At 39.1% G+C, this 26,130-nt stretch overlaps 1 protein-coding gene across 1 annotated transcript in view; it reads left to right on the plus strand.

Annotated features, from left to right (window-relative positions):
- Positions 1–26,130, plus strand: part of SIPA1L1 (signal induced proliferation associated 1 like 1) — an 831,778-nt gene that overhangs the window by 711,322 nt on the left and 94,326 nt on the right. The window contains exon 19 of the mRNA XM_053697769.1: positions 22,024–22,231. Coding sequence (XP_053553744.1) covers positions 22,024–22,231 — 208 coding nt within the window. The remainder of the gene's footprint in view (positions 1–22,023; positions 22,232–26,130) is intronic.

Genomic DNA, 26,130 nt, shown 5'->3' on the forward strand with positions numbered 1-26,130 from the left:
GCTTCTTCGGAGGCTGTTTTTGGGAGAAAGGTTCTACAGGCAGTGGTTCCTTCCGTTTAAGTTCCTGCCTTGTCCCTCCCATCATCCGTGTACTTTAGCTTTGGTATTGGTATCCCACAAGTAATGGATGATCCGTGGACTGGATACACTTAACAAGAGAAAACATAATTTATGCTTACCTGATAAATTTATTTCTCTTGTAGTGTATCCAGTCCACGGCCCGCCCTGTCCTTTTAAGGCAGGTCTAAATTTTAATTAAACTACAGTCACCACTGCACCCTATGGTTTCTCCTTTCTCGTCTTGTTTCGTTCGAATGACTGGATATGACAGTTAGGGGAGGAGCTATATTGCAGCTCTGCTGTGGGTGATCCTCTTGCAACTTCCTGTTGGGAAGGAGAATATTCCACAAGTAATGGATGATCCGTGGACTGGATACACTACAAGAGAAATAAATTTATCATGTAAGCATAAATTATGTTTTTTTTATACACATCCCTTTATAAAATACTCCCCTGGGGGCGGGCGGAGCTAGCGAGCCTCAAGTATGGCCACATAATCTAAGAGCTCCGTATCACACCGGCAGAAAAAACATACATAACAGAAGATAAGGAGCAACGGAGGGGTAAAAAGATTTTGAAGAGTGCTGGGGAAGGACCGATCGATGTCCTAAGGCAAATTTAAAGCAAAAGGCAGTAATATTGAAAAGAAAATGGCGCCGCACACATAGGACACCGTGGCCTACAGCCCCACTCAATTTATACTGTGCAACAGATGGCTAAGGCCTCAGGGTAGTGGGGAAATCGCTGACAGTCGCATAGAAACACCCAGCTCTGTACCGAATCAACAGTGAGTACTACACTCCTATATTTAACTATTTCCCTGAACTGCAAGATACGAAAGGCAAAAAGTAATGCTATTTGCACATAATTGAGCAGGGATATAGCAACACCATCTTAAGTACCAGCCCTACACGTTCCCCTCTAAGAACAGTTCTAGGATAGGGTCACATAAATAAGTATACAGCATACCTAAGAAATACTGTACAAATATCGGGGGAAAGGCAGTGTAATAGCTAATCGCTATATTCAGCTAATACAGTTTGGACTCACAACAGTTGAAAGGCAAACTCTGTCACCCTCTGCATAAAGGTAACTGCTGTGACAATTGGAACTAATACCTATACAGACCTCAAAGCACAATAGACCAGAGTTCATTGGCTGGTGCCCTGCTTGGCATATGGTAAAACCACCACAATGGCAACTAGAAAATCAGTTAAATCTGACAAAACAAATAAACAGGTGCATCAAACACCCACAGGTACTCCCAAAATGAATTAATTTTTCAAGAATTGGAAAGTAATGCTGCAGACACTTTTACACCCTCGTCTACAACTCAAGGTGACCATATAAATGACCAAGAAGATTCCTCTGCACCTCTAACAAAATCAGACCTTATGCACCTTCCATCTAAAGAGGACTTTTCACATTTAATCAAACAAGTTGGAAATCTTATAAATGATGGATTGGCAGAGGTAAAAGCGGACCTATCGCAACTAGGATACAGACTGGAACAATTAGAAGAATATACTAACACACTAACTACAGACCATGGGTTGCTGACAGAACAACTGCAATCTCAAGGTGAGATAATTAATCATCTACAAACTCAACTAGAGGATGTTGATACCCGTTATTCTAAAAACACAGCAGCCCCGAGAGATGTCATCTTACGATTTCATAGATATGAACATAAAGAGAAAGTACTAATAGCAGCTAGAAATATGATGCAAATCACATTTGAGGGAGACCTGATTAAGATATTCCCCGATCTCAGTCCCCAAACTTTTAAACAGAAGAAGAAAGGCCAGATACCTCACATTATATCTACAAGACTTTGGGATCAAATATAGATGGAGCTTCCCCTTCTGTCTTAAAGTTGAAAAATATAATCAAACTGCCATCTACCAGAATCCATCTGACCTGGAGGACATTTGCAAAAAATTAAATATAGAAACACCTTATCTTTCATCGATATTTGATGAGGACTCAACTACAGATCAACCATCAAGCCATCCCAAACCTCAAAGACCCAACTGGACCAAAGTGATGAGTAAGAGACACAGGAATTAAGTGGACATACCCACAAAGCCAACAAGCGTGGAACCATCAACTTGAAAGTATACTGTATTGACTTGTTAGATATATACTAGTAATAGTTGATATTACTTAAGTTGCTACATTTAATAACTAAGGACTATAACAACCTTGCCCCTACTCTTAGGACTGCAGTTAGATATATAATGTTATTAGGGCTGCAACTAACGATTATTTTCATAATCGATTAATCGGACGATTATTTTTTCGATCGACTAATCGGATAAAAACTAAATAAATGTTTCCTATATTTAAAATAAAATCCATATACTTAGTGTTATAAATATAAACATCAGACTAAAACGTTACATTAACACAACTGTTGGTCAAATTTTTGGAGCAGCAGAACAAATTTTTATAATTAAGTAAAACAAAACCATAAACTGTTTGAAAAGAGGTAGAACTAGACGGAGATAGACTTTCACAGTTTATAATATTCTGTTATTCACTCTTTCAGAAACTTTGCATTGAAATGCAAAAATGTCAACATGTTCACATGCTCCTGGCTGAGGCTGGCACGCTTTTCTTCTATAAGGTACGACGAGTCCACGGTTTCATCCTTTACTTGTGGGATATTATCCTCCTGCTAACAGGAAGTGGCAAAGAGCACCACAGCAGAGCTGTCTATATAGCTCCACCCCCCAGTCATTCTCTTTGCCTACTCTAAGTACTAGGAAGGGTAAAGTGAGAGAGGTGATAAAATGTTAGTTTTTATTTTCTTCAAGCAAGAGTTTTTTTATTTTAAATGGTACCAGTGTGTACTATTTACTCTCAGGCAGCAGATGAATGAAGACTTCTGCCTGGAGGCTGATGATCTTAGCATTTGTCACTAAGATCCAGAGCAGTTCCCACAGAATGCCTGAGGGGTACAAGAAACTTCAGTGTGAGGAACGTTTTCATGCTTTATAGCAGTGAGGTATGTTCAGTCATTTTTTCTGGAGAGACTGTGGTATTTCAGAAAGGCTGACAGTATCCCCATGAGGGTAAGGGTAAGCAGTAATCCTAAGTGATAGAAGGGTATTACTAAGCTTGCATAAGGGGCTAATTAAAAAATGGTTGACACTGAGTTTTGAATGTTTGTGGGCAAACGTTTTGTGAACTGGGAGTGCTGTTAACGTTTTTTGGGCAATAACGTTTTTTTTTTGGCATCTTTATTGAGGGTACACTTGGCTTATTATTTGGGTCTCAGAACCCACATTGCTAGTTTGGAACCGCTCTGGTGCGGTTCATTTAGGCTGACAAAACATCGCGCCTCAGATGTGCAGTTGTATTTACTAAGCAAGCAGCAAGCTCCAACTCCGGAGGGCCCTTGTGGAAGTATTGGGCCAAATCGAAGCTTTAACCCCATTTTTGTGCTGGGGGTGTTTTTCCGGATTTAGGCCTTATTATCGATCCGGGTTTTCACATTAAAGGGTTAAATGTTTGTTTTTCTTGTGGGGCAAACTTAACTACACAAATTGTGTCTTATATCAAAAATTTGAAAAGTTTGGTGTATTTTAAAGCAGTTTTGCAGAGCGTGTATGCTTTTTTCTCTTAAAGGCGCATTACCGTTTTTTAAGATTGTTATTTCTTTCATGTAATTAGCAAGAGTCCATGAGCTAGTGACGTATGGGATATACATTCCTACCAGGAGGGACAAAGTTTCCCAAACCTCAAAATGCCTATAAATACACCCCTCACCACACCCACAATTCAGTTTTACAAACTTTGCCTCCCATGGAGGTGGTGAAGTAAGTTTGTGCTAGATTTCTACGTTGATATTCGCTTTGCAGCTGGCTGAAGCACGGTTTTCCTCTCATAGTGCAGTGAATGTCAGAGGGATGTGAAGAGAGTATTGCCTATTTGAATACCATGGTATTCCTCTAGGGGATATATTTCATAGGTTCTCTGTTATCGGTCGTAGAGATTTCTTCTCCTACCTCCCTTTTCAGATCGACAATATACTCTTATATACCATTACCTCTACTGATTCTCGTTTCAGTACTGGTTTGGCTATCTACTATATGTAGATGAGTGTCTTAGGGTAAATAATTCTTATTTCTTTTCATGACACTCAAAGCTATGGTTGGGCACTTTATATGTAAAATTCTAAATATATGTGTTTAAACTTATATTTGCCATGATTCAGGATAATCAGTATTCCTTCTTTCAGACTGCCAGTTTCATTTTTTGGGAAAATGCATATAAATTTTATTTTTCTTACCTTAAAATTTTCAATTGACTTTTTTTTCAAAAATTGCGGGCTGTTAGGCTCGCGGGTGCAGAAATTCTTCTATTTATTTCGTCATTTTTGGCGCGAGACTTTTTTGGCGCAAAAAATTTCGTCATAGTTGGCGCCAGAAGTTTTCACGTAATTGCGTCATTTTTTACGTATTTGTATTGCGGACGTTTTTTTGACGCCAAAAAATATGGGCGTTATACTTGGCGCCAAAAATGTGGGCGTCATTCTTGGCGCCAGTTTTTTTCACATTATTTCAGTCTCACTTTTTAGTTGCTTCTGGTTTTCTAGAGGCTTGTTTCATTTTGCATTTTTTCCCATTCCTGAAACTGCCATTTAAGGAATTTGATAATTTTGCTTTATATGTTGTTTTTTCTATTACATATTGCAAGATGTCACTACCTGACCCTGGATCAGAATCTACTTCTGGTAAAACGCTGCCTGATGTCGGTTCTACCAAAGCTAAGTACATTTGTTGTAAACTTTTGGTAGCTGTTCCTCCGGCTGTAGTTTGTGTTAGTTGTCATGATAAACTATCAAACGCAGATAGCATTTCCATTAGTAATAATCCATTACCTGTTGTTGTTCCTTCAACATCTAATGTTCAGGATGTTCCTGTTAATGTTAAAGAATTTGTTTCTAATTCTATTCGGAAGGCTCTGTCTGTTATTCCTCCTTCTAGTAAACGTAAGAGGTCTTTTAAAACTTCACATATTTCAGATGAATTTTTAAATGACCGCCATCATTCTGACTTATCTATTTCTGATGAGGATCTATCTGGTTCAGAAGATTCTACCTCAGATATTGACACTGATAAATCTTCATATTTGTTTAAGATGGAGTTTATTGTTCTTTACTTAAAGAAGTGTTAATTGCTTTAGATATGGAGGACTCTAGTCCTCTTGATATTAAAACTAATAAGCGTTTAAATTCAGTTTTTAAACCTCATGCAGTTATTCCAGAAGTTTTTCCAGTTCCTGATGCAATTTCTGAAGTAATTTCTAGGGAATGGAATAGTTTGGGTACTTCATTTACTCCTTCTCCAAGGTTTAAAAAATTGTACCCTTTACCATCTGATAGATTAGAGTTTTGGGAGAAAATCCCCAAAGTTGATGGGGCTATCTCTACTCTTGCTAAACATACTACTATTCCTACGGCAGATAGAACTTTGTTTAAAGATCCTTTAGATAGGAAGCTTGAATCCTTTCTAAGGAAGGCTTATTTATGTTCAGGTAATCTTCTGAGACCTGCTATTTCTTTGGCTGATGTTGCTGCAGCTTCAACTTTCTGGTTGGAGGCTTTAGCGCAACAAGTGTCAGACCATAATGCTTATATCATTGTTAAACTCCTTCAACATGCTAATAACTTTATTTGTGATGCCATTTTCGATATCATTAGAATTGATGCCAGGTATATGTCTTTAGCTATTTTAGCCATTTTAGCCAGAAGAGCTTTATGGCTTAAGTCTTGGAATGCAGATATTACTTCTAAGTCAACTTTGCTTTCTCTTTCTTTCCAAGGTAATAAATTATTTGGTTCTCAGTTAGACTCAATAATTTCAACTGTTACTGGGGGGAAGGGAGCCTTTTTGCCTCAGGATAAAAAATCTAAAGGTAAATATAGGGCTGCTAATCGTTTTCGTTCCTTTCGTCAGAATAAGGAACAAAAGCCTGACCCTTCCCCTAAAGGAACAGTTTCCGTTTGGAAAACTTCTCCAGTCTGGAATAAATCCAAGCCTTTTAGAAAGTCAAAACCAGCTCCCAAATCCGCAAGAAAGTGCGGCCCTCATTCCAGCACAGCTGGTAAGGGGCAGGTTACGATTTTTCAAAGATGTTTGGATCAATTCGATTCAAAATCTTTGGATTCAGAACATTGTTTCACAAGGGTACAGAATAGGTTTCAAGGTAAGACCGCCTGTGAGAAGATTCTTTCTTTCACGCATTCCAGTAAACCCAGTAAAGGCTCAAGCGTTTCTGAAATGTGTTTCGGATCTGGAGTAAGCTGGGGTATTTGTGCCAGTTCCAGTTCTGGAACGGGGCCTGGGGTTTTATTCAAATCTGTTCATTGTTTCAAAGAAAGAGAATTCTTTCAGACCAGTTCTGGATCTAAAAATATTGAATCGTTATGTAAGGATACCAACATTCAAGATGGTGACTATAAGGACTTTTCTGCCTTTTGTTCAGCAAGGGCATTATATGTCCACAATAGACTTACAGGATGCATATCTTCATAATCCAATTCATCCGGACCAATATCAGTTCCTGAGATTCTCTTTTCTAGACAAGCATTACCAGTTTGTTGCTCTTCCTTTTGGCCTAGCAACAGCTCCAAGGATCTTTTCTAAGGTTCTCGGTGCCCTTCTTTCTGTAATCAGGGAGCAGGGTATTGCGGTATTTCCTTATTTGGACGATATCTTGGTACTTGCTCAGTCTTTACATTCTGCAGAATCTCACACGAATCAACTTGTGTTGTTTCTTCAAAGACATGGTTGGAGGATCAATTTACCAAAGAGTTCCTTGATTCCTCAGACAAGGGTAACCTTTTTGGGTTTCCAAATAGATTCAGTGTCCATGACTTTGTCTCTGACAGAGAAAAGACGTCTGAAATTGGTTTCAGCTTGTCGAAACCTTCAGTCTCAATCTTTCCATTCGGTAGCTTTGTACATGGAAATTTTAGGTCTCATGACTGCTGCATCGGATGCGATCCCGTTTGCTCGTTTTCACATCAGACCTCTCCAACTTTGTATGCTGAACCAATGGTGCAGGGATTATACAAAGATATCACAATTGATATCCTTAAATCCCAATGTTCGATCTTCTCTGACATGGTGGTTGGATCACCATAGTTTAGTTCAAGGGGCCTCTTTTGTTCGTCCAACCTGGACTGTGATCTCAACAGATGCGAGTCTTTCAGGTTGGGGAGCTGTATGGGGATCTCTGACAGCGCCGGGGGTTTGAGAATCTCAGGAGGCGAGATTACCAATCAACATTTTGGAACTCCTTGCGATTTTCAGAGCTCTTCAGTTCTGGCTTCTTCTTGTAAGGATATGTTTAGTTGTTTTTTAGAGAACACTACAATTACAGCCCCTGCTTTATGCAGGACCACTCAGTCTCACACCTTACCTCGGATTCCCACAGATTTAACTTAAGGGAACCCTGATATGCTCATTGATCTGAGGGTCACTACAGCAGGGTTGCTGAGTGAAACCGGAGCCTTCACGCAACAATAAATGCTTAAAGCAGAAAAGAGAGTAAGTTTTATAGGATTGACTGCAGCAGTAGTGAAAGAGTTAATTAGTGCAGGTGCCTTAATTCCAACAGAGTTGCAATGGAAATAGTTTATGCAGCAGGCTTTAACAAACACACTGAAATTAACACAGAACTTTGATAAGTGAATAAGTCAACCTCTGGTCATTTTGTAAACCATACTTTGATAATGAATATTAATACTTTGCAGAGTTGTTCAATCAGAGTAATATAAGCTGTGGTAAACTTGAGGAAACAGATATAGTTTAAGTTAGAGCAAACAGTTCATTTCAAGCACAATAGAGGTTAATTGCGTAAAGTTTGAAATATGCTTATGCAGTCCGATAATGAATAATGGTACTTTGTAATAATCTTTGTCACAGTTATTTGTTTGTAATTTGGTAAATAGCAGTAAAAAGGTTTAGTGCATATTTGATATCTGAAGCGAATATGGAAATCCAGCAAATGAGCGTTCCACAATATATAGCAAGTGAAGGAGAAATGAGGTTGCAGCAATACACACAGTTCATAGAATGCAATATATATATACTAGAAATATTGTAGATGATATTAACACATAGCGATACAGTTACCACACAGCAACAAGTCCTAGGAGTATCGCAGAGAGCCTTGCAGAGATCCGCGGTGGGAGAATGAGGAGCGTGACGTCACACGCTGCAGGGGAACAACCTCACTACAGGAGAGAGACTGAGAAATCTCTTAGTGAACAAACGGAGCAAATCTTCAAGCACAAAAGAGAATCTGCAAGTTGATTCAAATAGGCAGATACTCAAGGAGAGCAATAAGTTGAGAATACAAAGTAGTATAAACGGCTAGGTCTCTTCTGAAGCAGCTTCACACTGAGCAACAAATTACCAAGCAATGAGTTCTGTTGGGAGGAGCCTTAAATAGGGGTAGTGAGTTGACATTCTTAAAGGCACAGTAGGAAAAGAGATAAATCCCTGACAGGACACCCCCCCCCCAAGGAGCCGCTCCGCGGATCAAGGACCAGGACGATCAGGATGTCTACGATGAAACAAGGAGACAAGACGTGGTGCAGAGACATTATTGGAAGGCTCCCAAGAGTCCTCCTCAGGACCAAATCCTTTCCAACTGACAAGATATTGAAGTTGATTATGATGGTAACGAGAGTCTAGGATAGACTCAATCTCATATTCCATGCCATCAATGACTGTAGGATCCAGCGTCTCATTCTGAGTTGAGTCTCTGATTGCACTGTAAGGTTTCAAAAGAGAAACGTGGAATGTGGGATGTATCTTCATGGAATCTGGTAGTTTAAGTGTTACAGCATTAACATTGATGACCTTTTGTATCGGATAAGGCCCTAAATATAGGGAAGCCAGTTTTTTAGATGGAACTTGTAAGCGTAAATGTTTAGTGCTTAACCAAACTTTGTCACCAATCTTGTAATCTGGAGGCTTGGATCTACGTAGGTCGTAGTGATGTTTCTGAACAGCCTGGGCTTCTAGTAAAACTTGTTTCAATGTTGAGAAATTGGTAGCAATGGTATTAACAAGATCATTAACTATAGGCATGTCAGAATTGTTGATCTGATTTGGATAGTATGAGGGATGAAATCCATAATTGATGTAAAATGGTGTCATTTTAGTTGATGAATTTACGGCATTATTATGAGCAAATTCAGCAGTAGCAAGTAGAGAATGCCAGTTATCTTGTTGTTGAGTGCAGTAGCAACGAAGGTACTGCTCTAATGTTTGATTTGTTCTTTCTGTTTGACCATTCGTTTGTGGATGATAAGCGGTACTCAAACGTTTAGTAATGTTAAGAGAGGAACACAATTGATTCCAAAACCTCGAGGTGAATTGCGTACCTCTATCTGTGGTGATTGTTTCAGGTAAACCATGTAGTTTTACAATGTGATTCAAAAATAGTGAAGCAGTTTCTGAAGATGTAGGCAATCCTCTATGTGGAAGGAAATGAGCCATTTTAGAGAATAAGTCCACTACTACCAATATGGTATTATAATTAGCTGACGAGGGCAGATCAACAACAAAATCCATAGCAATCGCTGCCCAGGGTCTGTCTGGTACTGGTAAAGAGAGAAGGTAACCATAAGGACTCTTATGCTGATGTTTCTTAGTTGTACATACCATACAGGAATCAATATACTGTTTAATAGTATCATTCATCTTTGGCCACCAGTAATTCCTTTTAATCAAATGAGCAGTTCTATGAACTCCAGGATGACCAGCCAATAAAGAGTCGTGAGCAGAGGTAAGTATCTCATTCCTGAGAGAAGGAGGTATATACAATAAAGTGCCATGATAGTATAAGTTGTCGGAATGTTTTAGTACATCCAAATGACCCAAAGATGAATCATCCTTCAGATGTTCTTGTAAGATGGTTTTAAACTCAGTTGTTAAACAAATAATTCTATCCGGAGGTATGATAGATGAAGGAGAAACCACATCAGTTGGACGAGGGTCTTTTCTAGAAAGAGCATCAGCTTTCATATTTTTGGAACCTGGTCTATAAGTAATGACGTAATCAAAACGAGAGAAGAACAAACTCCATCGAACCTGACGAGCAGTAAGGGTCTTGTTTGATTTTAAATATTCTAAATTACGGTGATCGGTATAGATGGTGATTGGATATGTTGCACCCTCTAGGAGGTGTCGCCAGAACTCCAAAGCTGATTTGATTGCAAGAAGTTCCTTATCACCGATTCCATAATTAATCTCTGCTGAACTCATAGTTCTAGAATAGTAGGAGACAGGATGTAAAGGTTCTTTTTCAGAACGTCTTTGAGATAAAACAGCCCCCACAGCAAACTCAGAAGCATCGACTTCTAGCGTAAATTGACATGTGGGATCTGGAAACTGTAAAATAGGGGCTGAAACAAATTTAGTTTTTAGAGTATTGAAGGAATGATCAGCATCATGATTCCATACAAACTTAACTTGCTTACGTGTTAGCGTAGTGAGAGGTCTAACAATAAGTGAAAAGTCTTTAATGAACTTTCTATAAAAGTTCGCAAAGCCAAGGAATCTTTGAACATCTTTTTTATTACGAGGAATAGGCCAATTAGTGATAGCTTCTACTTTGCTTGACTCCATTGAAATTCCAGCTGGTGAGATGCAATAACCAAGGAATGATATGGTGTTTGTATTAAAAATACACTTTTCAAGCTTTGCATAAAGATGGTGTGCCCTTAAACGTGTCAACACTTGTTTGACATGTACAATGTGATCCTGTAGAGAATTTGAGTAAACCAAGATGTCATCCAAGTATACGACAATACAAATATCTAACAAATCATGAAAGACATCATTTATAAAACATTGAAAAGTCGCTGGGGCATTGCACAACCCAAAGGGCATTACAGTGTATTCATATAAACCGTATCTAGTACGAAATGCAGTTAACCATTCATCCCCTGCCCTCATCCTAATCAGATTGTAAGCACCTCTGAGGTCAAGTTTAGTAAAAACTGTGGCACCTTGTAAACGTTCAATAAGTTCAGGTATGAGGGGCAGGGGGTATCTGTTCTTTTTTGTGCATTTGTTCAACTGCCTATAATCAATGATGGGTCTAAGATTGCCATCCTTGTTTTTTACAAAGAACATTGCTGCAGCTGCAGAGGATGTGGAAGGTCTAATAAAGCCTTTTTTCAAGTTATCATCTAAATATTCTTTTAAATGATTTAATTCTGGCTGTGACAATGGATATATATGTCCATATGGTATGGAGCTTCCAGGTATAAGATCAATAGGACAGTCATAGTCTCTGTGTGGAGGTAAAGACTCAGCCTCCTTTTTATCAAAAACATCAGCAAAGTCACTATAACATTCTGGTAACTTATGTTCAGTGATATGACAAAGTGTGTGTACCCCAAAACAGGATTGTTTACAGTGGTTTGAATCAAAAACTACTGATGCTGTGGACCACGATATAGTGGGATTATGCTTTATTAACCAATTCAGTCCAAGGATTAATGGATAGACAGAAGATGGAAGAACATCAAAACAAATAAGATCTGTGTGTCCTGAAGGGGTAACAACTTTGAGTGGGATAGTGTGGTGAGTTATGGGACCAGAGCTAAAGAATGAACCGTCAACCAGACGAATAGCTAAAGCAACACTCTTCTTTATTAGTGGGATGTGATTATTAACAACAAAAGTGTTATCAGCAAAATTTCCAGAAGCCCCAGAGTCAATTATGGCCTGAACGTTTATCTTCTGATGGGACCACTGTAGGGAGACATAAATAGATAGATGAGATTTTATGCTGTCAACCAAATTAACAGTATGGTCATTGGACGAAGTCTTACCCTTCTTTTGTTGAATCAGAGAGGGACAGTCCCTAACAGCATGGTTCTTTTCAGCACAGTATAGACATAGGTTTAGTAGCTTACGCCTAGCTTTCTCCTCAGGTCTCAAGGGTCCCCTAATAACTGCAACATCCATGGGTTCTTCTATGGGTCTAGTGAATGTTGTGGAAGGTGTTGAGTGATGATAATTGGGGTTTCTTCTGGGGGTAGTCTCTGAATAAGATCTCTCTGACTTCCTTTCCCTAAGCCGACAATCTATGCCAATAGAGAGAGTCATCAATTCATCCAAGTCCTCTGGAATCACACCCCTTGCCAATTCATCCTTAACTGCATCATTGAGTCCCAAACGGAACTGATTGCGTAGAGCAGGAATATTCCACAGGGTGTCAGGAGCCCATCTTTTAAATTCAGTAATGTAGTCTTCTACCATTCTTTTGCCCTGCCTTAGAGACCTAATGGCAGTTTCAGCAGTATTTTTTCTATTGTGATCTTCATATAAAAGAGACATTGCAGAAAAAAAATCTTCTAGTGAATTTAGGATAGGATCATTTTTTTCATAGAAAGCATTGGCCCAAGACCTGGCCTCACCTCTGAGAAATGAAATTACAGTTAGAACTCTAATCCTGTCAGTTGGGTATGACTTAGGTTTCAAAGTAAAAAGCAGAGTGCAGGAATTCCTGAAATCCCTAAACATAGCTCTGTCCCCAGAGAACTTTTCCGGTGGACTAACAATGGGTTCTGGACATGACTTAACATTAGTAGTTTTGTTTGCAAGATGATCATTAATAAAAAAATTTATACTCTGATTCTCTAGTTGTATATCCCTTAAGCCTTGAATCATGTGATCCATACTCTGAGCTAAAGAACCAACTCTCCTGGACAGTTCACTTACATCCATGATTTTAGCTGTTAGTAGTATTCCTTTTTTTTTTAAGGCTTGGTAATATGTAAGGATATGTTTAGTTGTTTTTTAGAGAACACTACAATTACAGCCCCTGCTTTATGCAGGACCACTCAGTCTCACACCTTACCTCGGATTCCCACAGATTTAACTTAAGGGAACCCTGATATGCTCATTGATCTGAGGGTCACTACAGCAGGGTTGCTGAGTGAAACCGGAGCCTTCACGCAACAATAAATGCTTAAAGCAGAAAAGAGAGTAAGTCTTATAGGATTGACTGCAGCAGTAGTGAAAGAGTTAATTAGTGCAGGTGCCTTAATTCCAACAGAGTTGCAATGGAAATAGTTTATGCAGCAGGCTTTAACAAACACACTGAAATTAACACAGAACTTTGATAAGTGAATAAGTCAACCTCTGGTCATTTTGTAAACCATACTTTGATAATGAATATTAATACTTTGCAGAGTTGTTCAATCAGAGTAATATAAGCTGTGGTAAACTTGAGGAAACAGATATAGTTTAAGTTAGAGCAAACAGTTCATTTCAAGCACAATAGAGGTTAATTGCGTAAAGTTTGAAATATGCTTATGCAGTCCGATAATGAATAATGGTACTTTGTAATAATCTTTGTCACAGTTATTTGTTTGTAATTTGGTAAATAGCAGTAAAAAGGTTTAGTGCATATTTGATATCTGAAGCGAATATGGAAATCCAGCAAATAAGCGTTCCACAATATATAGCAAGTGAAGGAGAAATGAGGTTGCAGCAATACACACAGTTCATAGAATGCAATATATATATACTAGAAATATTGTAGATGATATTAACACATAGCGATACAGTTACCACACAGCAACAAGTCCTAGGAGTATCGCAGAGAGCCTTGCAGAGATCCGCGGCGGGAGAATGAGGAGCGTGACGTCACACGCTGCAGGGGAACAACCTCACTACAGGAGAGAGACTGAGAAATCTCTTAGTGAACAAACGGAGCAAATCTTCAAGCACAAAAGAGAATCTGCAAGTTGATTCAAATAGGCAGATACTCAAGGAGAGCAATAAGTTGAGAATACAAAGTAGTATAAACGGCTAGGTCTCTTCTGAAGCAGCTTCACACTGAGCAACAAATTACCAAGCAATGAGTTCTGTTGGGAGGAGCCTTAAATAGGGGTAGTGAGTTGACATTCTTAAAGGCACAGTAGGAAAAGAGATAAATCCCTGACACTTCTGAAGAGAGAATCGTTTGTTTTCAGACAGACAATGTCACAACCGTGGCATATGTCAATCATCAAGGGGGGACTCAGTCCTCAGGCTATGAAAGAAGTATCTTGGATACTTGTTTGGGCGGAATCCAGCTCCTGTCTAGTTTCTGTGGTTCACATCCCAGGTATAGACAATTGGGAAGTGGATTATCTCAGTCGCCAGACGTTACATCCGGGCGAATGGTCTCTTCACCCAGAGGTATTTCTTCAGATTGTTCAAATCTGGGGACTTCCAGAAATAGATCTGATGGCCTCTCACCTAAACAAGAAACTTCCCAGGTATCTGTCCAGATCCAGGGATCCTCAGGCGGTGGACGCGTTGTCACTTCCTTGGAATTATCAACCTGCTTATATCTTTCCGCCTCTAGTTCTTCTTCCAAAAGTGATTTCCAAAATCCTAATGGAGCATTAGTTTGTACTGCTGGTGGCTCCAGCATGGCCACACAGGTTTTGGTATGCGGATCTCGTTCGGATGGCCAGTTGCCAACCTTGGACACTTCCGTTAAGACCAGACCTTCTATCTCAAGGCCCATTTTTCCATCAGGATCTCAAATCATTAAATTTGAAGGTATGGAGATTGAACGCTTAATACTTAGTCATAGAGGTTTCTCTGACTCAGTGATTAATACTATGTTACACTCTCGTAAATCTGTGTCTAGAAAGATCTATTACCCAGTCTGGAAGACTTACATTTCTTGGTGTTCTTCACATAAATTCTCTTGGCATTCTTTTAGAATTGCTAGAATTTTACAGTTTCTTCAGGATGGTTTGGAAAAAGGTTTGTCTGCAATTTCCTTGAAGGGACAAATCTCTGCTCTTTCTGTTCTTTTTCACAGAAAGATTGCTAATCTTCCTGATATTCATTGTTTTGCACAGGCTTTGGTTCGTATCAAGCCTGTCATTTAGTCAATCTCTCCTCCTTGGAGTCTCAATTTGGTTCTGAGGGCTCTACAGGCTCCTCCGTTTGAACCTATGCATTCTCTGGATATTAAATTACTTTCCTGGAAAGTTTTGTTCCTTTTGGCCATCTCTTCTGCTAGAAGAGTTTCTGAGTTATCTGCTCTTTCTTGTGAATCTCCTTTTCTGATTTTTCATCAGGATAAGGCGGTGTTGCGGACTTCATTTAATTTTTTACCTAAAGTTGTGAATTCTACTAACATTAGTAGAGAAATTGTTGTCCCTTCTTTGTGTCCTAATCCTAAGAATTCTCTGGAGAGATCTTTACATTCTTTGGATGTAGTAAGAGCTTTAAAATATGTTGAAGCTACTAAAGATTTTAGAAAGACTTCTAGTCTATTTGTTATCTTTTCTGGTTCTAGGAAAGGTCAGAAGGCTTCTGCCATTTCTTTGGCGTCTTGTTTAAAGTCTTTGATTCATCATGCTTATGTGGAGTCTGGTAAATCCCTGCCTCAAAGGATTACGGCTCATTCTACTAGGTCAGTTTCTACTTCCTGGGCTTTTAGGAATGAAGCTTCTGTTGATCATATTTGCAAAGCAGCAACTTGGTCTTCTTTGCATACTTTTACTAAATTCTACCATTTTGATGTTTTCTCTTCTTCTGAAGCAGTTTTTGGTAGAAAAGTACTTCAGGCAGCTGTTTCAGTTTGATTCTTCTTCTTATAATTTCAGTTTTTTTCATTATAAGATTAAAACATTTTGATTTGGGTTGTGGATTAATTTCTCTTGTTAAGTGTATCCAGTCCACGGATCATCCATTACTTGTGGGATATTTTCCTTCCCAACAGGAAGTTGCAAGAGGATCACCCACAGCAGAGCTGCTATATAGCTCCTCCCCTCACTGCCATATCCAGTCATTCTCTTGCAACTCTCAACTAAGATGGAGGTCGTAAGAGGACTGTGGTGTTTTATACTTAGTTTATTTCTTCAATCAAAAGTTTGTTATTTTTAAATGGTACCGGAGTGTACTGTTTATCTCAGGCAGTATTTAGAAGAAGAATCTGCCTGTGATTTCTATGATCTTAGCAGAACTAAGATCCTTTGCTGTTCTCACATATTCTGAGGAGTGAGGTAACTTCAGAGGGGGAATAGCGGGCAGGGTATCCTGCAATAAGGTATGTGCAGTTAAAATATTTTTCTAGGGATGGAATTTGCTAGAAAATGCTGCTGATACCGAAGTAATGTAAGTAAAGCCTTAAATGCAGTGATAGCGACTGGTATCAGGCTTATTAATAGAGATACATACTCTTATAAAAGTGTATTTTAAAACGTTTGCTGGCATGTTTAATCGTTTTTTACATATGTTTGGTGATAAAACTTATTGGGGCCTAGTTTTTTCCACATGGCTGGCTTGAATTTTGCCTAGAAACAGTTCCCTGAGGCTTCCCACTGTTGTAATATGAGTGGGAGGGGCCTATTTTGGCGTTTTTTTGCACAGCAAAAATTACAGACACAGACATCCAGCTTCTTCCTGCATGATCCATGACTTCTCTGAAGGGCTCAAAAGGCTTCAAAAGTCGTATTGATGGAGGTAAAAAGCCACAGTAGAGCTGTGGAAGTTGTGACTGTTTAAAAAACGTTTTTGTCATTTGTTATTACGTTTTTGGTATTAAGGGGTTAATCATCCATTTGCAAGTGGGTGCAATGCTCTGCTAACTTATTACATACACTGTAAAAATTTCGTTAGTGTAACTGCATTTTTTCACTGTTATTTCACAATTTGGGAAAATTTGTGTTTCTTAAAGGCGCAGTAACGTTTTTTTATATTGCTTGTAAACTTGTTTTAAAGTGTTTTCCAAGCTTGCTAGTCTCATTGCTAGTCTGTTTCAACATGTCTGACACAGAGGAACCTACTTGTTCATTATGTTTGAAAGCCATGGTGGAGCCCCATAGGAGAATGTGTACTAAATGTATTGATTTCACCTTAAACAGTAAAGATCAGTCTTTATCTATAAAAGAATTATCACCAGAGGGTTCTGTCGAGGGGGAAGTTATGCCGACTAACTCTCCCCACGTGTCAGACCCTTCGCCTCCCGCACAGGGGACGCACGCTAATATGGCGCCAATTACATCAGGGACGCCCATAGCGATTACCTTGCAGGACATGGCTGCAATCATGTATAATACCCTGTCAGAGGTATTATCTAGATTGCCTGAATTAAGAGGCAAGCGCAATAGCTCTGGGGTTAGGAGAGATACAGAGCGCGCAAATGCTGTTAGAGCCATGTCTGATACTGCGTCACAGTATGCAGAACATGAGGACGGAGAGCTTCAGTCTGTGGGTGACATCTCTGACTCGGGGAAACCTGATTCAGAGATTTCTAATTTTAAATTTAAGCTTGAGAACCTCCGTGTATTGCTTGGGGAGGTATTAGCTGCTCTGAATGACTGTAACACAGTTGCAATTCCAGAGAAATTGTGTAGGCTGGATAGATACTATGCGGTGCCGGTGTGTACTGACGTTTTTCCTATACCTAAAAGGCTTACAGAAATTATTAGCAAAGAGTGGGATAGACCCGGTGTGCCCTTTTCCCCACCTCACTACTACACGGGACTTATGGCAGACGGTCCCTAAGGTGGAGGGAGCAGTTTCTACTTTAGCAAAGCGTACCACTATCCCGGTTGAGGACAGTTGTGCTTTTTCAGATCCAATGGATAAAAAATTGGAGGGTTACCTTAAGAAAATATTTATTCAACAAGGTTTTATTTTACAGCCCCTTGCATGCATTGCGCCTGTCACTGCTGCTGCGGCATTCTGGTTTGAGGCCCTGGAAGAGGCCATCCAGACAGCTCCATTGAATGAAATTATTGACAAGCTTAGAACACTTAAGCTAGCTAACTCATTTGTTTCTGATGCCATTGTTCATTTGACTAAACTAACGGCTAAGAATTCTGGATTCGCCATCCAGGCGTGTAGGGCGCTATGGCTTAAATCCTGGTCAGCTGACGTGACTTCAAAGTCTATATTACTCAACATTCCTTTCAAGGGGCAGACCTTATTCGGGCCTGGCTTGAAGGAAATTATTGCTGACATTACTGGAGGCAAGGGTCATACCCTTCCTCAGGACAGGGCCAAATCAAGGGCCAAACAGTCTAATTTTCATGCCTTTCGAAATTTCAAGGCAGGAGCAGCATCAACTTCCTCTGCTTCAAAACAAGAGGGAACTGTTGCTCATTCCAGACAGGCCTGGAAACCTAACCAGTCCTGGAACAAGGGCAAGCAGGCCAGAAAGCCTGCTGCTGCCCCCAAGACAGCATGAAGGAAGGGCCCCCTATCCGGAAACGGATCTAGTGGGGGGCAGACTTTCTCTCTTCGCCCAGGCGTGGGCAAGAGATGTTCAGGATCCCTGGGCGTTGGAGATCATATTTCAGGGATATCTTCTGGACTTCAAAGCTTCTCCTCCACAAGGGAGATTTCATCTTTCAAGGTTATCAGCAAACCAGATAAAGAAAGAGGCATTCCTAAGCTGTGTGCAAGACCTCCTAATAATGGGAGTGATCCATCCAGTTCCGCGGACGGAACAAGGACAGGGATTTTATTCCAATCTGTTTGTGGTTCCCAAGAAACAGGGAACCTTCAGACCAATCTTGGATCTAAAGATCTTAAACAAATTCCTCAGAGTTACCAACACTGAGGTTCATCAGATTTCAGTCGGACAACATCACGACTGTGGCTTACATCAACCATCAAGGGGGAACCTTTATTGGTGTGAATCGTCTTGTTTGGGTCGAATAACTGGATATGGCAGTGAGGGGAGGAGCTATATAGCAGCTCTGCTGTGGGTGATCCTCTTGCAACTTCCTGTTGGGAAGGAGAATATCCCACAAGTAATGGATGATCCGTGGACTGGATACACTACAAGAGAAATAAATTTATCAGGTAAGCATAAATTATGTTTTTTCAGCGGAATTGGCTGTCTTTATTTTATCCCTCCCTCTCTAGTGACTCTTGCGTGGAAGTTCCACATCTTGGGTATCTGCTATCCCATACATCACTAGCTCATGGACTCTTGCCAACTACATGAAAGAAAACATAATTTATGTAAGAACTTACCTGATAAATTCATTTCTTTCATATTGGCAGGAGTCCATGAGACCCACCCTTTTTTGTGGTGGTTATGATTTTTTTGTATAAAGCACAATTATTCCAATTCCTTATTTTGATGCTTTCGCTCCTTTCTTATCACCCCACTTCTTTGCTATTTGTTAAACTGAATTGTGGGTTTGGTGAGGGGTGTATTTATAGGCATTTTGAGGTTTGGGAAACTTTGCCCCTCCTGGTAGGAATGTATATCCCATACGTCACTAGCTCATGGACTCTTGCCAATATGAAAGAAATGAATTTATCAGGTAAGTTCTTACATAAATTATGTTTTTTTATTACTTGCAGAAGGTTACGCGTTTTTCGATGTTTCGTGCGGGCGGTTGCATGTTTTTTTTTTTTAAGGCTTCGTTTGCCTATGCTGCATCCAGGTGGATTCCGAAAATGGCAGGGTGGTGAAAGAATACACCTTTGGTGGATTTTTCCACCACCCTGTTATTTCTGGAATCCACCAGGACGCAGCGTAAGCAGCATCCAGGTGGATTCTTTTGGCTGCCTTGCGCAGCCAATATTTCTTTGAGGATGCATGCACAACTCGTGACATTGAGGGATGTGTTACAAATGTGATTATAGTATATATATATATATTTATAATGACAACATAAACTACCCAAATGACCCTGATCAAAAGTTTACATACCCTGGTGATTTTGGCCTGATAACATGCACACAAGTTGACACAAAGGGGTTTGAATGGCTATTAAAGGTAACCATCCTCACCTGTGATCTGTTTGCTTGTAATTAGTGTGTGTGTATAAAAGGTCAATTAGTTTCTGGACTCCTGACAGACCCTTGCATCTTTCATCCAGTGCTGCACTGAATTTTCTGGATTCTGAGTCATGGGGAAAGCAAAAGAATTGTCAAAGGATCTGCGGGAAAAGGTAGTTGAACTGTATAAAACAGGAAAGGGATATAAAAAGATATCCAAGCAATTGAGATTGCCAGTCAGCAGTGTTCAAACTCTAATCAAGAAGTGGAAAATGAGGGGTTCTGTTGAAACCAAACCACGGTCAGGTATGCCAACTAAAAATCACTTGAAGAAAGAGGAGCTGCATGGTCGAGTCGCCAGAAGAAAGCTATTACTACGCAAATGCCACAAAGTATCCCGCTCACAATACGCCAAACAGCACAGAGACAAGCCTCAAACCTTCTGGCACAAAGTCATTTGGAATGATGAGACCAAAATTGAGCTTTTTGGCCACAACCATAAATGCTACCTTTGGAGAGGAATCAACAAGGCCTATGATAAAAGGTACACCATTCCTACTGTAAAACAGGGAGGTGGATCGCTGATGTTTTGGGGATGTGTGAGCTACAAAGGCACAGGAAATTTGGTCAGGAATTGATAGCAAGATGAATGCAGTATGTTATCAAAAAATACTGGAGGAAAATTTGCATTCATCAGCCCGGAAGCTGCGCATGGGACATACTTGGACATTCCTAAAATGACAATGATCCTAAACACAAGGCCAAGTCGACCTGTCATTGGCTACAGCAGAATAAAGTGAAGGTTCTGGAGTGACCATCTCCGTCTCCTGACCTTAATATCATTGAGTCACTCTGGGGAGATCTCAAACGTGCAGTTCATGCAAGACAGCTCAAGAATTTACAGGAGATGGAGGCTTTTTGCCGGAAGAATGGGCAACTTTACCATCTGAGAAGATAAAGAGCCTCATCCACAAATACCACAAAATACTTGATGTTAAAGGGGGCATTAAGAACTGGGGTATGTAAACTTTTGATCAGGGTAATTTCTGTTGTCATTATGATTTAAAAAGAGTAAACACAGTTGATTGATAATAAATGGCTTCAACCAAAACACTAACCATGAGTGGAAGAAAAGTTTTTGTGTTATCATTCATATTCTCTGAAAAATGGCCAAGAAATCATAAATTCTGCCAGGATATGTAAACTTATGAGCACAACTGTATATACTTTCAATATCCGTGCCCTTACTGCAAAATAAACACTTTTAACAGGTTTTAGGACTCTAGGGCACGTATAACAAGTCATAGAAACATAGAACCTTAGCATAGAGACCCCTTGTTGTAAAGCTCAGAAACCCTAATTTCCCCTTTATAGCTTTTAATAGCCAAGAGATCACTGTGGCAATAGTGAACACCTGGTGTGAATAAATGTGCTTTTTTTTTTTTGAGTAGAAGCTCATGGGAGCCCCTATGTGCAAATCAAAGTTACACACATATACCCAAAGGCCCTTATTTACATAAAGATGAACCCTTCTTCCTTTTCCTCTTAAGAAACACATGCACACTATAAATTTACACCCTTGATTACTATATTTTTAATAAAAATATTAATTTTGACCACTTTTGTTGTAGATTTCTTGTGTCACATCATGTATAGGTATAGCTGAAATCTGCTGGGTATGCTAAGCCATATAGCTGAAATGTGAGCAGCATTTAAATACTTCAAAACAGCTCAACACAGGAGTGTGAAAAATGGCTTTCAAGGTCTTCAGATCTTTGGGTACACAATGTTGATACTAATGAAAAACACTTCTCTTTTGTGCTAGTTCTTTAAAATGTATATGTGCTGAAATGTTTACTTCTCCATGTTTAGCATTTCATACTTTTTTGGTAATTCATTTTATATGATTATTTTTATATTTTTGCGCTTATTTTGCGTGGCTATGAAATAACTAATGGTTAATGGTACCTTACCTTTAAGACTACAGCTAAAGCCGAAACGCATTAGCTGATTTCACTGGACTTCACCAACTCTTCTATGTATGTGCCCATATTGCTGATCACCGGTTTTTAAAGATGGAAAACAAAAGTAAAGTTTTATGAACTTATTGCCATCGGTGCTCCTTCATTTTTCGGTAAATGGATTAATATTTTCTTTTTTGTTTTAGACCTCTTTCCCATCAACATCATCCACCAGGCGATCATTGCACAGGACTTTGTCAGATGAGAGTATTTACAGCGGTCAGAGGGACCTGATGTTTCTTAACTCAAGAACTTCACTCTTGGATCAAGCTCTGCCTAACGATGTTCTCTTCAGTAGTACCTATCCGTCACTAAACAAATCGCTTCAATTACGTAGGCCATCATATACATTGGGTATGGAAGCCATTCAATTGCAATTTTAATTATTTTTTTTTCTGTAGGGAGCTGTTTTCATAGTTTATCTGTTCAGAAGCATTTGAAAACCATTTAAAAGATGAACAAAAAACTGTTTGTGTCCTGAAGAAACTGGAGCTTCTTGCACTCTGAAATCAGAATTTTTACTGGTATTTTGAACACAAGTTACCTTGCACCTCTGTGTTTAACCCCTGCAAAGGGTCCTGAGTGGCTACTGTTGCTAATCCATTTAGAAGTGCTAGGCACACAGCAGGGTTGTGCTTCTAGCGCTGCTGATTGGGTCATAGACTGTTTCTGCTCGGGACCAGCAGTGCCCTGCGGGTCCTAACCTGTACTTTTCAGCAGGTTAAACACATAGAGGTGCAGGGTCGCTAATCTTAAAATGACATGCTCTAATGAATTAGAGCATGTCATTTTTAAACTATGTCCCTTTAAAATAAAAAAACACAATTTTATAATGTTTGTTCTATTATGTATTTCTCCACAAAGGTTTTAATAACATCGTTGCATCAGTACAATACAAAATTGTGAAATTGTATATCAATAGACTTCCATTTAAGAATGGGCAATTATTTCTAATTATGCAATTACAATTCTCTTTATTACAATGAAGAAATGTTTGCAAACAAGGTTCTATTAAAATTGTTGCTGTTCCATCTGTGTCTCAAGTACAATATAACTTGCAAATAACTAAAGACTTTTCATAGTTTGTTATATAAAATGATGGCATTTTCTTTTGTTTCACGGATGGGGAAAAATTGTTCCCAAGCAATGAAACAAAACGTCTATACTGGGCCATTTTATTAGCTCAGACAAACAAATCCTTGAATCAGTCCTCAGTCTGAGATGATGAAATATATTTATAATATTGCTGTCAAACCGGATTTACTCGTCCTTTGTGATTATGAGTTTGTTTAGAGTATACAGACAGTTATTACCTTATCTCTTCTATAACCCACTGGGAGTGTGATTTCTTCTACTGGCAGTGTTTACCCAGCTTGGCCTTGAGGCCAAAAACTTTCAGGATGGGTGGGGGTACCACAGGCTAATTAAACAATTTCAAATGCCAATATAAAGGTAATAGAAATATTTGTAAACAATTTAATACATTCCAGCAGGTAAAGTGGATAATTGGAAACAAATTAAAGGGGAGAACATTTTTGAGTAAACTGTCCTTTTAACAATTTATTTAAAATTGCAATACAGTTCACTACAGTATTATTTTTACAGTAAATAGGGTTCAAATGTATAATTTGAGAATAAATAGAATAGAATCATTTATTAGCCACATATAAAAAAAAAAGAAAGAAAATGTTTTCTGGTGCAAAGGTATCAGATGACATTGATTAAACAAATACAATCAGAAGTGTAAAAATCTAATCATTAAATATATTCACAAAGTGTGACTAAAGTGTAATTTATCAAACCAAACATGATATAAGAGAAGTATTCCTGTTTGCTATATTAATTGCCTGGGAGGGGAGAAACTATTCAGAAAACAGTTAATCTAAGTTAGTAAAACTCTCAACCTTGGCCTGCGATAAGCATAGGCAGGGTGATATGAATCAGATCAAAAATGTCTGACTCTCTTATTTATCCTTGAAAAGTAAATGTCAAGTCAAAATTAAACTTTCATGATCCAGATAGAAAATGCTATTTTAACAACTTTCCAATTCACTTCTGTTATCAAATTTGCTTTTGAGCAGGAGTGTGCACGTGTCAATTTCTCTATGGCAGCAGTGTTTTACAACTGATTTTGTAGCTTTGTTATACAATGTTGTGAAACACTGCTGCCATAGAGTACTAAGACACGTGCACACTCCTGAGCTCTTATGAGCCTACCTAGTTTTACTCTTCAATAAAAGATACCAAGAGAACGAAGCAAATTAGATAACATAAGTAAATTGGAAAGTTGTTTAAAATAGCATACTCTATCTGAATCATGGAAGTTTAAAGGGACATAATACTCATATGCTAAATCACTTGAAACTGATGCAGTATAACTGTAAAAAGCTGACAGGAAAATATCACCTGAGCATCTCTATGTAAAAAAGGAAGATATTTTACATCACAATTTCCTCAGCTCAGCAGAGTAAGTTCTGTGTAAAAAATTATACTCAGCTGCTCCCAGCTGCAGGTAAACAAATTTAAAAAAAGGAAGAAATGAACAGCAGCCAATCAGCATCAGCAGTGCTGAGGTCATGAACTCTTACTGTGATCTCATGAGATTTGACTTAACTCTCATGAGATTTCATAGTAAGCTTCCTTTACCTGATTGGTGAAATAATATGAGAGTGCACGATGCTAGTCCCTTCAGATGTCCCAGGACAAACACACTAAAATGCTGCTTAGAAATCCTTTACAATGGGAGGTGGCTACTGAGGAACTTTTGAGGTAAAATATCTTTCTTTTTTACATAGAGATGTTCAAGTGATATTTTCTAATCAGCTTTTTACAGCTATGCTGCATCACTTTCAAGTGTTTAAACATTTGGGTATTATGGCCCTTTAATTTTGACTTTACTGTCTGAGACATAAGTTGACACCCAATGATTTTTTTTGCAGATCATCACAATTTTATGTAGTTTCTCCTTTAATGATAATGTAGCCGAGCTATACCAGGCTAAAATAGAGGATTTGCCTTTAGGAAGCACAAACGTTAAAACTTTTTAATTATAGTAAAAATATTAAAGTCCCATTTCAAATCATGTAGAATTGTTGTGCCAAGGGATAGTAAGATGTAACTCTGTCTACTATGCAAGCTTTAATGTTCAGAGAAGGATACTTTTTTTTTCTAATATCAATTACCATCTCTTTTGGTTTTATGAACATTTAATTCTAAATTGTTTGCTTGACTTCCTGTTACCAGCCTGTCTATTTCCATTTCATAGCTCAATTCATCTTTATCTGAGATAAGCCCAAGCAGAGTAGTGGTGTCTGCAAATTCCAATAACTTCACAGATTCATTTTGCAGAAATACAATGCAATCTATAAGGAACCGAGCAAGGGAGAAATAACACAACCCTGTGGGACACCAGTATTGAGGAACACAGTGTCGGAAATCAGCCCATTCACTTTAACAAATTGTTTCCTATTCGTTAAAAAGCTATAAAGCCATTGGCATATAGAAAAAGTACATTAAGTTGTTTTAATTTAACAAAAAGTAAATCAGGAACAATAGAATTAAAAGAAGAACTGAAATCCACAAATAAAACTTAAACATAGGTGAGAGGTAAAATCTGACTTCCTGTTGGAGGCGGGGCATGCAGGTAGCTGCAGGTAGCTACAGGTGCTGTGGATGCTCCGTGCCTCTGCGTGAGGCCTAAGTCCACCCCAACATATGCTTTGTTTCCCTTGGCCAAGTACTGGTCTGGGTACTAGGATTTTTTGATCCTGCATGGGAAGTCTATGTCGGCAGCCAAATTTTGCACGCTGGCTGGTGCATACCATCTCTACACGGGCTCTTTAAAAAAAATGGAACAAGAAGCCCATGCCTAAAACTCTGCTTACCTACATCTAAGACTCTACTTGTTGGCTACCAGGTTAACAGGTTATGACACCCGTCACTTACTCCTTACCTGCTAAAAGATCTTTGGACTCTCTCGCAAAAAAGGTGACTTACCTATGATCTAAACATACCCAGGAGTACCCCTAACAGTGTTGTGGGCACAAATCTCACCTGGTTGAGATTTTGTCATTTTCAAGCGGCATCCCGCCTGCAGCCCGTCAGGTATTCGATCACACACAGAGGGTCGCAGCTCCGGGAGCTCAGAAGTGGTGATCAGCGGGACAGCTGATGGAACTCCTCTCCCTGGTTGAGAGTCGATGGTTCAAGTTCGCAGTGTGAAGAGTGAGCCCCCGGAGCAGGCCAATTACAAA

The sequence above is a fragment of the Bombina bombina genome, chromosome 1 (genome assembly GCF_027579735.1).
Source record: "Bombina bombina isolate aBomBom1 chromosome 1, aBomBom1.pri, whole genome shotgun sequence".
Taxonomy (NCBI): Eukaryota; Metazoa; Chordata; class Amphibia; order Anura; family Bombinatoridae; genus Bombina; species Bombina bombina.